Here is a 14658-nt window from a genome sequence, read left to right as displayed (position 1 = left end):
CCTACCTATAAAGTGGAGCCAGTACCTATCTAAGGTTTAGACATGCTTGATATTTATAGATGCTCATAGGTAAAGGCTAGATGAAACTAGAACTCAAGAAAAGTTAATTTCTGAGGTCTAGATTTTCTACTAAGAAATCCTTAGGAAATAAATTATTCATTTTTTATATCAGCAGTAAAAGCTGATTGCAGTAAAAAGAAAAATGACTGTCAGTGGATTCTGGTTCTCTTTCTGCCTCTACCTTTGTCTACTAAGAGAAAGCTTTCCTTTTTTGTCATTTTCACTCCAATTCAGTTAATCATTATCTTTTTAAAAAATTAGATCTTTTCCCATTAGAAGTCTTTGTAGTTTCCAATGATAGAAGAAATCTGTGGGCCAAAACAAAATTAAAGTATTGGTTCCATAATAAAAATGCGTTTTCATTCTTTAATGTATCAATACAGTTTTTCTTTTCTTTTTCAAGATTGGCACCTGTTGCCAAGCTGCTGCTGCTTTTTTTTCCCTCCTCCTTCTCCCCAGAGCACCCCCAGTATATAGTTGTAGATTCTAGTTGTGAGTGCCTCTGGTTGTGCTCTGTGGGACGCCGCCTCAGCCTGGCCTGATGAGCGGTGGTGCTGTGTCTGTGCCTGGGATCTGAACTGGCAAAACTCAGGGCCGCTGAACTGGAGTGCGCCAACTTAACCACTCAGCCACTGGGTCGGTTCCTAGTTTTTCTTAATGAGTACCCTAAATTTAAAGAATTTAGACAACTTCTTATTACCTTTGACTCTAAAGAGCTTAATTGATCATTTATACAGTTGTCTTAACAGTGTTTTCCCTGTTTCTTTTGCAGTAGTTGCAGTATCACCAGGTAGAGCTGACTCATTTCTCTGAAATCATTTCTGAGGAACTTTACCTGGATAAACCAGGTTGTAAGACCCTTGATTCAGCAGAGCTTTTTTGACAAAAAGCAGCAGGTAGCCTGTTAGGTCCACTGGTTTGGAATCTCATCTTTTTCTAAGGAACAGAGAGAAGAACCGCTCACTTTGTATTTTACTTCTTAGGTCATCTTTGTGTGTGTGTGTGGTAAAATAACATAAAATTTATCACTTTAACCGTTTTTAAGTATACAGTTCAGTGATTTTAACATTCACATTGTTGTGCAGCTATCACCACCAGCCATCTCTAGAGCCTTTTCATCTTTCCAAACTGACACTCCATGTACATTAAGCAACAACTCCCCCCTTCTCCTCCTCCCCAGCCCCTGGCAACCACCTTTCTACTTCTGTCTCTATGATTTTGACTACTCTAGTTACCTCACATAAGTTGAATCATGCAATAGTTGTCTTTTTGTAACTGGCTTATGTCACTTAGCATAACGTCTTAAAGTTTCATCCAACTTGTAGCGTATGTCACAATTTCCTCCCTCTTAAAGGCTGAATAACATTCCATTGTATGTAGATACCGTATTTTGTTTATCCAGTCATCTGTTGATGGATACTTGATTGCTTCACTTTTTGGTTATTAATTCATGCTGTGAATGTGGATGTACAACTGTCTGTTCATGTCCCTGCTTTCGGTTCTTTTAGTGATACAGTTGGCCCTCCGTATGGGAGAGTTCTGCACCGACTGCGGATGGAAAGGCCTACAATGGTTGTCTCTGTACTGATCGTGTACAGACATTTTTTTCCTCGTCATTATTTCCTAAACAATAACGGTATAACAGCTATTTACATAGCATTTTACATCATATTAGGTATTATAAGTAATCTAGAGATGATTTAAAGTATATGTGTAGGTTATATGCATATACTACTCCACTTTGTATAAGGGATTTGAACATCCCTGGATTTTGGTATCCTGGGCAGGGAGTCTTGCAACCAATCCTCCCCAGATACTGAGGGATGACTGTATACCCGGAAATGGAATTGCTGAATCATATGGGAATTCTGTTTCAGAGGAACTGCCATACTGTTTTCCACAGTGTCTACATCATTTTACCTCCCCACCAGCAGTGCACAAGGGTTCCAGTTTCTTTACATCCTTGCCAACACTTGTTTTATTCTGTTTTTTGATAATAGCCATTCTAATGAGTGCGAAATGGTAGCTTTTTGCAGTTTTGATTGGAATTTCTCTAACGTTTAGTCATGTGGAGTATCTTTTCATGTGCTTTTTGGCCATTTGTATATCTTTGGGAAAATAACTGTTTAATTTCAGAGGTGCCCATTTTTGCATCTGGTTGGTGGTTTTTCTGCTGTTGAGTTACATCGTCATTTTTAAAGGCAAATTTAAAGTGTCTTAAAGTTATAAAACAAAATACCCATTAAGCTTTTTATGCAAAATAGAAGTTTTACTAATTTCTCCTGGACATGGTTCTTTGGTGAGGAAAAATCTAATTGTGATACTAAACTACCACCTTAAATCCCTAGTTTGAGGGTAAAGAAAGCTATTGAGCTAAGAAATCATTTTAATTTGAATGGAATAGTTTTCATTGATGTAAACCTTACTAGAATAGGGGTAGCAGTACTGTATATTCCACTCATCATTTGTTTAAAATGATGAAACAGTTTTGTCTACAGGTGCTTTGACCTATTATTGACATGGCCAAGCACGTGTTGTAAAAAGCTATTTGCGGTTTCCCTTTTTATCGTAGTTTCCAAAGTTGAGTCACACCAGGATATTTCGGATCCCGTCTTCCTCTTGAATAGTCTGGTTTTCAGAAGTTGACCTTTATTCTTCACTTTTTTGTCTTCTAAGTTTCGGGTTATTGAAAGATGATTTATGAAATGATTTGTTAGTAATAAGAATAGTCAATTTAAGGATCACGTTTGAATTGCAGCTTAAAATTAGCATGTTAGATTTTTCAGGAAAAGGGAAAGCAGACAGAGAAATAATGTAGCAGAGTTTGTCAACTTTGGCACTATTCACATCTGAGGCCAGGTAATGCTTTGTTGTGAGGGCTGTCCTATGCACTGTAAGATGTAGCAGCACCCCTCGCCTCTACTCACTAGATGGCAGTAAGCCTCACCCCACTCACAGTTGTGACAACCACAGATGTCCCTTGGGGGTCAAAATCTCCCTCAGTGAGAGCCACTGATGTATTCATAATTATAGGATTTGTGAATGAAATAGAATAGTGCATCCAAAGTCTCTGGACTTTGTTAGACGTTTAAAACATGTTTTTGTGATTGTTTTAATTGTGCTTTTACTTTCATCCCAGAAAATGTATATTTTTAAAAATCATCTTCCACAAAGTTCTAGATAATGGGATCTATGAGGCATTTTTGTTTTTACAGATATCAGTGATTTTTCAGTCAGGTTATTAATATGTGTCAGTTCAAGTTCTAGAACCTTAGAACAGCCATTATTTTTCTTGAATAATTAATGAAACTTTAAAGAAGAAATACTTTGCAGTCTTCAACAAAGTAACATTTTATCAGAAATTTTCATTTCGCTCTTAGATACCGAGTTTAGTTAATACCTTCTTTTTACTGAGCTTGGTGTATTTTCCTAGGCATTAATTTCAATTGCATACACAGTTCAAATCAGTAATTTCTTGGAGGTACATCCCTTACATATCGGGCACCATACTAGGCTCTGTGTTTACAAAGATGAATCTAGTATTGGACTTTCAAGAGGCTAGTAAATGAGTAGTTACAATACGGAGTGAAGGGATTTGAGATAGACATTGTAGTAAAAGAGGCTTAGAAATACACAATTAAGAGACCAGTGAATGCTGTGGGGTGGAGTCAAACAGCTGCAGAGCAGAAGGTTAACTTTGGAGCTAATCCTTGAAGGCAGGGCAGTCAAGGAGGGTCCCTTCAACAGGAATGGGTATGGACGAGAGCTCTCATATGCTTGCTATATGCTTGGCAGAGTGCTAAGCACTTTATAATGGTTAACTCGATAAATCCTCACCTCTGCTCCTCACATATGGTAGGTATTATCACCATTTACATAGTCATGAGTTGCTTGGGTGGCGGCGGGGAGGGAGGATACTCCTGAGAAATGCATCGTTAAGACGATTTTGTCCTGCAAACATAGAGTGTTTTCACACAAAGATGGTAAAACCTACTACACACCTAGGCTGTCTGATACTACTAATCTTATGTGACCACCGTCGTATATGCAGTACATTGTTGACCAAAATGTCATTGTCCATGTCTGTACAAGAAAATTAAGGTTTAAAGAAGTAATTTAACCAAGGACTTATATATCTAATCAGGAAAAAAAGGTTGTAAAGGATCCTCTTTCCCTTGTTTAAGAATGTGGACTTGATCCTGTAGGTGTTTCGGAGTTATCAGAGATGGAAGGTTGGAGGTAGGTGGAGAATCATAGAACCCTACAGTTAGCAAGACTTTGAAGGTCATGAGGTCTGGTAACCCACTAGGGAAATTAAAGTTTAGAGAGGCAAAATGAGGTACCTTACTAGACCACACATTTGAGTATTTCCTTCCTCTTTTTCTTATAAAAAACAAAGACTTAATTCAGGTTACATCAGAAGTGGTAGAGTTAAAAATGGAATTGGGATCACATAAGACTGTCTACTAAACTAGTGTTTTTCTTTTAACTTTCTGGGCGCAGGACCCTTTTAAACATTCTTGAATTAGTTTTTGTTTATTGTAGGTAATGTCTATTAACATTTGCCATATTAGAAATTAAGACTTTTAATTTGAATTTTTTATTAATTAATTTATTTGACGTAACTCTGTTTTAATTTTAATAGTTTGTTTTAGCAAAAATCGACTTGAATGGGCAGTGCCAAACCGGAAGTGGTTAGGAGCACTCCACCAACAAGAACTAGGGGAAGTTTATAGAGAAAAGGCAAAAGCAAAACAAGGAAATTATTTGATCGCTTATAGCTTAAGCGTTTGCCTTATTTGGAAAAGCCTAATTGGCTGTTGATAATTGGTTGTCTTTAGGTTTGATTTCTTAACCTTGAGGCATTTACAGGCTTAGCTTTTGCTTTCCTTAGGTAGGCTGCTAAGGTATGAGAACCACCCTCAGTCTAATGGCCTCCCTGTTTAATTAATTTATCAACTCTTCTCTTTTGGTCATCCTCTCATACTGAGAGGTTAACCAAAAATTTGGTACTAGTGCCACTCTTGGTCACCATCAGGTTGTTGTCTTGTTCTTGTCTTGTCGTGAAACTCATAGGTTATGATGTCAGTCTGTGGAAGAATTATTTTTGCTGTTCATCTTGTTTCTGTTTCTCCAAGTGCAGTGAGACCATCTGATGTCCTGCTGATGGCTGCAAACATGAATTTAAGACTTGAAAGAGCATAGCCCACCAGGGAGACTACAATGTGGCTATCAGTTGGCTAATACCAAGAGACTGAAAAGTATGCTCCTTAGTCAGGGCCCCCTATGAACCAAACCAATAAAATAAAAAAATGTACCTGAAGGGGTATCAACCTGGTTTAGCCAAGAGGCTTGTTTGTTAATTTCTTGTATTTGCTACAATATCAGAGCTGCTGATCCAAGTCCAGCAGGAAGTATTTGCTATGGCATAGACTTATGGCTTGTTCAGCCAATAAGTAATCTTAAGCAATTATGTTATCTAGAACCACCTTAGCGGGGCCGGCCCCGTAGCTGAGTGGTTAAGTTTGCATGTTCCTCTTCTCCGGTGGCGGCAGCGGCCCAGGGTTTCACCTGTCCGAATCCTGGGCGCGGACATGGCACCACTCATCAAGCCATGCTGAGGCAGCATCCCACATGCCACAACTAAAAAAAATACACAACTATGTACCGGGGGGCTTTGGGAAGAAAAAGGAAAATAAAAAATAATTAAAAAAATAAAACCGCCTTAGCAAGACATTCTAGGGTCTCTGGTTGTGCAGCTATGGCCTTAGTGGTAGGTTTAGCGACAGTTGCAGAGTTAAGAAGCATTGTCTTCCTGTGCATTAACAGAGAAAAAAAGCAAGTAGCGAAAACACAAAAGGAATAAAGGTTTCATACTGGAGGTGAAGATCTTCATCCATGATCTTGGGAGAGCCATCTGCCTCAAGATGTTGTCTGCTTCTGGGGAGGAACCTCTCTAGTCAGTTTTAATTTTAGATCTTTAACTGGTATGACATAGCTTTTTTAAAGCAAAAAATAGTGAGATGTGGGGCATTGTTGTATCTTTTTGCACGTCTCTTTAGTGTCTGGCTTAATAAGATAGCTAGATTTTCATAACTACATCTGTATTCAAACTGTGATTATGAGTTTTTTGTGTGAAGTATATGAAGAAAATCTGGTCTCACACAGATATATAATGGAAATAGGGAAGACCTTCCCGACCCCCTAAAAGGATCTTGGGGGCCCGCACAGGTCCTCAGACCACATTTAAAGAACTGCTGCACTAAGAAGATATGATCGTCTTGAAAATTTGGACCTGTAAAAAATTGGTTATAGACAGTTTATTATCTCATGTGAGGATACATTTCATTTAAGAAATTAGATGATAATCCTCCTCATTTGATGGAAGCATCGAGGACAGTGGGCACATTTTGAATTGCCCAAGTCTGGTGGAAAATCTGCATTTTGCGTCTTTTCCCTTTTGACTCATATATATTGATTATGTAGAGAGAAGAAATTATTAGCTCCTGGTAGAAGAGAATAGAGATTGTTGGAAAATTGTCACTTGAGATTAAATCTGCTCTTAACAAATGGGCCCTCTTAACTTCTAATTGCAAAATTTTCTAGTTGCTTTAATTGCTTCTTTTTTTTAAAAAAAAAAAAATCCCTTTATGCCAGATTTTTGTCTCTTAATTTGGTTAAATGCTTTTTTTTTTTTTTCCCCCTTTTCTCCCAAAGCCCCCCAGTACATAGTTGTGTATTTTTTGGTTGTAGGTCCTTCTAGTTGTGGCATGTGGGGTGCCACCTCAGCATGGCTTGCTGAGCAGTGCCATGTCCAGGCCCAGGATTCGAACTGGTGAAACCCTGGGCCGCTGGAGCAGAGCACGCAACCTTAGCCACTTGGCCACCAGGCTGGCCCCAGTTAAATGTTTTTTAATCTTCTAGCTTTAAAAAAAATGACATAGATGCATATTTATTATAATCAAATGTTTACAGATAATATAGGGAAATGGATGCAGAAGTCAGTTCTTGGATGTTACTCTTGTGTCTGAACAAGTTTAGCCCTGAGTCATCTTACAAATAGTACATCCAGCGCCTACCCATTGACGTTTTCAGCGTTAAGAGTCAAATACTTCGGATAGTTCTGTGTATAAAATGCCTGTAGAAACAGGGATAGTTGATTATTTGACGTGATAATTTGGTTTAAGAGAATCCTGGCATCCCATGTTCTGTTTGTTTAACAAGAGTTTTGTAAGCAGTTGCTTATTCTTATGTTTCTCAATTAGGCAAATTTTGATCAGATCTGCTTCTTAGTTTTCCTACTAATTTTAATCAAAAATTATAAGGACATATAAGAAGTACTTCAGCCTTAATTGTCCTATGTGCTTATGAAAAGTATAACTAGACTTCTTTTAAATTATATTTCTCTCAAGTTCGTTACCATTTAGACTTTTAATTGGCATTGAAAATGTGATATTGATGTGGCAGGTAAATTTAAAGTCTCCTTTCCTAAAACTGTTAGCAGATGTACCATCATTACTGCTTCTTGAAGACAATTTAGATTGGAACAGCTTCTGGTTAAGTAATTTTGGCTTTTAAGAAACAGCTAAATACTATATATTATATGGTTCGATGAACTGTTGTGACTCTTGTAACAAAATTATGAAAATAAGAATTTTTAATATTAAAATTGACACATATTCTGGACATTTGGGCTTTCTGCCATTTTGTAGGACTGAAAAGTATTTGAGGGGGTCTAAATTTGTGACCTCATTTTGACTTAGGATTTTGAAATTCATAGTATGTTTAATAGACTCTACTGGAAATGTACATTGCAGTTTAGGGTTAGCATATCAAAATGTGACCTCAAAAGTTGTATCATTTTATAATTCACCTTTCCCCCTTTCTAGTTATTACTTTAAATTAGTCAGCAGATAATTTTCCCAGTTAGATTCTACATCGTTTTAAAATTGGCGTGGTAGCAGGGAATTCACCAAGTGTGTGATGACGCTTAGAACAAGTCTAATTTCTGTCACTATTTTGTACTTTAAAATCATAGTTAGCGTTGATTGATCATCTTTCTGTTCATTTTTATAATACAGACTTACACAGAACTTTCTTTTTGCTGCCTCATTAATTATTTCGGTAGCCAGAAATTCTACTCTTGCCCATATTTGTTTACTTCTTTACCCTTTATTGCTCAGGAATTTTGGTGTATATAATATTAGTGTTACATAGTATTGTAGTTAAAGGATTTTCCTTACTGGTTATTTTATGATTCATTGGAATTAAGTTGATAAATCATGTAACATTTTCTATACTGTAGTCATCTAGTGGCCTTGTGAATAATCTTGTGTTGCTGGGAGTACTTTAACACATATGATAGACTTTTTTTCCTTCTGTGCTAAAAATAAAAGATTAATTTTGTTAACCCTTAATTTAAATGAAAATATAGTATCCTATTCACTTATTACTAGTAACACTGCTTTTTCTGAATGATCTAGAGAAAAATTTCTTTTTATGGATGGAAAGACTGAAGCCCAGTCATTTATAGGAGGCGTGGCAATGAGGACTTGTAGTTCTGTTGCGAGGCTTTTATCCCTAGTAGTTCGTATTTTGTAACTTAGATATCTCTTTTTTAGGTCTTACTGGCATAGGTTTAATTCCCTATATGTTTCAAACTGCAGAAAGCTGTGATAAGCCAGTGAAGTTTTCATCTTTTGCCTTAGCCCATGAGAGCTAAATAAAAATGCTGTGTAAGTTCTTAGTTATGGCAGTCTGTTTTCTTATAGTATTTATGTCTTTACTTTTTAAAAATCAATAGCAAATTTATCTCAGATCTTAGGGTTGGACTTATCCATCTAGCTGGCTTAGAGATTGTCTTGGATGTGAGAGCTGTCGTCTTAGCAACTATCGGGTCTTTCCTCTGGTGAATGTGCTTAAGGTGGATTAACCCCCTGGAGTTACTTGCTTAAAGGATAAAGCTTCCACAACAAGGAGGGTAGAGTATGAAGTAAAATTTCAGAAACCTGTAAATAGCAGAACCTATAAAATAGCTTTTTATTAATTTATTTGAGGATATTATAAAAGAACTTAAAACACACAAATCCAATCTTCCACATCCAGTCCTGAAAAGAGAATTTTATGTTTCTCACATAGTTCTCAGGCATAATAAACTTGTTTAAGTGTCTCTTTTTTTTTGAGGAAGATTAGCCTTGAGCTAACTGCTACCAATCCTCCTGTTTTTTCTGAGGAAGACTGGCCCTGAGCTAACATCCATGCCCATCTTCCTCTACTTTCTATGTGGGATGCCTACCACAGCATGGCTTTTGCCAAGTGGTGCCATGTCTGCACCCGGGATCTGAACCGGCAAACCCCGGGCTGCTGAAGCAGAATGAGTGCACTTAACCACTGCGCCACTGGGCTGGCCCAGTATATCTCTCTCTTAATCTGACCATGTTGGTAACATTTTCTCCTTATCTTTCAACTAACTGTCTCCCACTCTGAGGATTATATTAAACTGAAGAGAGTTGGGGCCAGCCCTGTGGCCGAGTGGTTAAGTTCATGCACTCAGCTGCGACAGCCAGGGTTTTCGCTGGTTCGGATCCTGGGTGTGGACATGGCACCGCTTGTCAGGCCATGCTGAGGTGGCGTCCCACATGTCACAACCAGAAGGACCGACAACTAAAGTATATACTATGTACCAGGGGGCTTTAGGGAGAAAAATCAGAAAAAAAAAAAAAATTGGCAATAGTTGGTAGCTCAGAAAAAAAACGAAATGAAGAGAGTAATAAATTCAATTTCAGTGACTCTCATTTCCAACATTATTCACAGAGAAAAGAGCCTAAACTAACAAACCTCAAGTAACTTACATAATATTTCTTCATTTAGTCCTTTAAAAATTTAAATTACCTGGCAAATTATTTTGGATATTTATGTTTTCCTAAAAATTAATTTACCCATGAGGTAGTATAGTAGTAGTAGCAGCAGCAGCAGAAGAGTGTCACTTTATTTATTATTGGTTTTTAAAATGATTTTTAGTTTTCTTAGGTTTTTTTTTTTTAGTAGGGAAAGATTTGTCCTGAGCTAACATCTGTTGCCAATCATCTTCTTTTTTTTCTTCCCTCCCCAAAGTCCCAGTGCATGGTTATATATCCTAGTTGTAAATCCTTCTCACTCTTCTGTGTGAGCCACCAGCACAGCATGGCAACTGACAGATGAGTGGTGTGGTTCCACGACCAGGAAACAAACCTGGGCCACCAAAGTGGTGAGAGCACTGAACTCTAACCATTAGGCCGTCAGGGCTGGCTCCACTTTATTTATTGAATGCTGTGATATTCCAAACTCTGTAAACCTGTGGGTTATTTTATTTCATTCTTAACCTAATGAGATAGGTACTCTTAAATTATTATTTCCATTTTACAGTTGTGGAAACTGAGACTTAGCAAGAGGTTAAGTGACTTGTCCAAGGATACATGCTGTACAGCTGAACCAAGATTTGAATTGAGATTCCTGAATCCAAAACTCATATATCCACTATTTTATTGTTATTACCCTTAAGTGAATCACATTTACTAGTAGTATTTCATTTCGAAAAATTTGTTCAAATTTTGCACAGAATGAAACATTTGTCTTTAGGTGGCATGTGGTGGTAAAATGTTGTTACTTTTGCTACTACATTCTCAGGCCAGTGTTTGCTGTCTTCTGCCGTCTCTGAAGGTGGAATATCAACGAGATGTGGAGAAGATAGGGTATCCACAAATCGTAGACCTAAAATTAGGACCTTTTAATTGTTGCCACTTGTCGATTTTGAGAGTTTTATATACTACTCATTTTTTGTTTGTCTTTTCACTAAAAATTTTCTTTGCCCTTCTGCAGCACTGATTCTAGCAGTAGCTCAAGTGATGACTCTCCAGCCCGATCAGTTCAGTCTGCAGCAGTCCCAGCACCCACTTCCCAGTTGCTTTCAGCCCTGGAAAAAGATGAGCCTCGTAAAAGTTTTGGGATCAAGGTTCAGAATCTTCCAGTACGCTCTACAGGTAAAATTTTGTGTTGCTGTATTTTCCTTTCTGCTACTATTGGGGAATGAGAGACTGAGCAAGTTGAATTTTATACTTTGTAGTGACAACAAGCTTTGTTTTTGTGGTTCATTAATATTTAATGCCATGTAAGAAAAAGTAAAGGAGTATTATAACTTTATGTAGTTTCTAGGTTGTTATATATATAAAGATTGCCTGTTATTTTATTTGTACTTATTATATACACATATATATGTACGTATACATTATTATGCATATATATATACACACACACACACACACATAATAATTGTATGGTACATGTTGTATAAAGAAACCATGGTTTACTTTTGAATAAACCATGCTTTCTGGATTTAGTATTTTGATATTAGGGGAAATTTGATATGATGAAATTGTAGAAATACTGCTTCTAGTTAGATTTATTATATTGGTCTGGAGTCCCATGTTACGCGAAATAACTTTGGACATAAAATTATGATAGGAAACCCGTTTCAAAATATTAACATTTTAAATGAGGAAAGTCATGAATAATGGAAAAGTCTAGTTAAAAGCTATACTGTCGTTTTTCCTTTACTTCTGATATCTTTAATTGACAGTTGACCATAATATACTGTTATTGCTACATTAGGCATATTGAGTATGTAAACAACTGTTAGTAGATGGTCATACCAGCAAAGACCAATGTAAGTATTTCTTAGCTTAGTGTATTTCAGTGATTACTGATTTATTAAAACAGCGTGTAAGATCTACATACCAAGTTTGTGAATAGAGATGTTGTACACAAATATTGATGAGCTTTTGATTTGGATTACTTGGTAATTTAGGAATGGATGGGGGTAAAATTGGCTTGTCTTTCTGTACTATTTTAATTTTGAAAATGAAGCAAATAAACACAAGACCCCCGGATGGTATGATTCATCTGTGAAAGGCCTTAAAGTTGTTTAGCATGTTAACATGCTACTTCCCATGCAGTTTTATCATTGACATGACTCTTGGAAAGCTAGAAATATGAAATATGGCTTACTTTCTCAAGTCTTTAAAAGCTTTATATATGTATATGTACATATGTGTGTGTCTGTGTAAAGTTTTTATTATAAAAATTTAAACATACCCAAAAGTAGGAGTAGCAAAATGAACTCCCCTTACACCATACCCCAGATTAAAAAATCATCAGTATTTTGCCACACTTGCATTATCTGTCTCAGTTCTTCTTTCTTGTTTTTGTTGCCTTTTCTTTCTTTATTTTAAGGTGAATCCCTGATGTTACATCATTTCATACCAACTTTTAAAGATACTTTTGTATTTATCTATAAAAGATAAGGGCATTTTTCTGCATAACCATAATATCATTCTTACCTAACAAATAATCAGTAATATCTTCTAACACCTAGTTTATTTTCTGAATTGTACAGTAGTCTCCAGAATGCCTCTTTAGAGTTATTTTATTTGAAAAAGGTAATGTTTTAATGCTAACAAAACTTAGGTCAAAAATCAGGCTAAAGATTTAGTAGCTTACTTATTGAGTTGTAACTAAATTAGAAAAATAAGCAACTTGTTTTTGTTTGGGGGTTTAGATACAAGCCTTAAAGATGGCCTTTTCCATGAGTTTAAGAAATTTGGAAAGGTGACTTCAGTGCAGATACACGGAGCTTCAGAAGAGAGGTATGGTCTGGTATTCTTTCGGCAGCAAGAGGACCAAGAAAAAGCATTGACTGCATCGAAAGGAAAACTTTTCTTTGGCATGCAGATTGAAGTAACAGCATGGATAGGGCCAGGTAAGAGACAAGGTAGCTGAGTGTAATTTGTATTCCAGCTTATGAAAGGGCAGCATATTATCCGAATGTGGACACTATTCCAGCTTTATTTATTGGCGCTCTTCCAGCGTCTTCTGTTTTAAAGAGTGTTACATTTATTGTTCAACTTAATAAAAGATGTAGTTTTGGTTAGTGAGGGTAAAGATTGTTCTGTTTCTCTATATGGGAGAAATGCTGACTTTTAAGAGTCTGAAAGGCAGAGTTAAGCTAACCCTTGTTAATTCCTGCCTTCCCAAAAGGATTGAATTGATTGAGATAAGGAGATAGGTCCTAGGAGAATGACAACAGAATTATCATGAATTAGAAAACAGACTACTAGTTAGATTGATTTGAGATCCTAGTTAGACCTGTTGTCTTTCCATTATGCCCAACATAAATTGCGCCTGTTATTCTAGCTTCCATGACCCTGAAAGATAAGTGACAAAGAAACAAGACTAAGTCTTAGGAGTGCAACCCATTGAGAATATCAAGGGGACATTTTATTAGCTTGAACCTACCTATAAGACCTATTTTAAGGCAGGAAGTCTTCTCAGGCATGGCTTAGGTCAGTATTTCTCCTGTTTCAGAACCACCCGCAGTGCTTGATTAAAATGCAGGCTCTGTGACCCCACCCTAGCATACTGGTTCAGAATTCAATACTCAAGATTGGGAACCCCTGATTTAAGGCAACCTGTGAGCAAATTTGTAGAGGAATGAATAGAAACGTTAAAATTATGCAGTCACGTCATGCAGCTGAGACAATTGAACTTTAAGATGTTGAGTGGAATTTATAGGGTAAACATAGCCCCTTATCTTGGAATAGTCATTTTATTTGACAATTAAGAGGAAAAAATAGAATTTCCCTGACAAGAACGTGTAAGTGTTATTTGTGTATTAAAATAGGCACAGAGTTGTTAGAATGAAGACTGCAATATGCATAATTTTATGATAAAATGTAGGAATTCAAAGGAATATTATCTTTTCAAAGGAATTATAGGTTACGCCTTCACATTCCCTCCTCTGCCAAGTTTGAGATGTACTGTCCTAAGTTATACGGGCTAAGAGCAACTCAGGAATTCTTATTTAACACATTTGGAATAGGTCAGAACTGACTTGAATAATATTTAGAATGTCATATAATCTATACAGGTTTTTAGAGCCATATATAATTATTAAGTAGTGAGGATCTAATTCAGGGTCGTTATCAATAGGTGATCCTCTGATCTCCAAGTGGTAGGGCTAACTTGAGATTTTTATTGTCAAAAAGCATTTTACCTAATTAGTTAGCACCCAGGATGTCACTGGGCTTTAACTACCTGCCAGTGAAGATTTTGGGAAGCTTGGTTAGTTCAGGATAGGAAAGCTGAAGGTACTTTGTCCAGATGGGACAACATGAAACACCAGTGGAATGAGATATTTGAAAGCAGTTGAGTCTGAATATGGAGACTTGGTTGGAATTATGCTCTTGGATGGTTAAGTCATAAATGTTTTGTATTGAAATGTATGGAGCTGATTGCTTCTTAGGCCAAGGACCTCTTGGAATTAAAAAGATCCAAATCTAAGAAACCCAGCTTTGCAGTTAGACCCCTGGTGGCTTCTGAGATTGTGCTTTCTTGCTCCTGTGCACCGTATTAGAAGCCCCTAGACATGAAATTACAGGAAAGAAGAGTTTTTTTCAATGACATGTGGGTATTAAGACTTAAACTAGTCGTGAAGATTAAATAGATTACATGTGGAAAATATACTCTTTTTTTTCTTTCCTAAACTGAATTTCTGATTTTGAAACT

General features: G+C 36.8%; 1 protein-coding gene across 9 annotated transcripts in view; it reads left to right on the top strand.

Moving 5' to 3' along the window:
* The window catches only part of SPEN (spen family transcriptional repressor), an 80819-nt gene that overhangs the window by 42224 nt on the left and 23937 nt on the right, over positions 1 to 14658 (top strand). For all 9 annotated transcript variants that reach the window (XM_044769761.2, XM_044769758.2, XM_044769762.2 and 6 more), the window contains 2 exons: positions 10918 to 11078; positions 12653 to 12853. In XM_044769761.2, the coding sequence (XP_044625696.2) occupies positions 10918 to 11078; positions 12653 to 12853 (362 nt within the window). The remainder of the gene's footprint in view (positions 1 to 10917; positions 11079 to 12652; positions 12854 to 14658) is intronic.

Source organism: Equus asinus, chromosome 5 (genome assembly GCF_041296235.1).
Source record: "Equus asinus isolate D_3611 breed Donkey chromosome 5, EquAss-T2T_v2, whole genome shotgun sequence".
Taxonomy (NCBI): Eukaryota; Metazoa; Chordata; class Mammalia; order Perissodactyla; family Equidae; genus Equus; species Equus asinus.
This window is presented reverse-complemented; position numbering and strand designations above follow the sequence as displayed.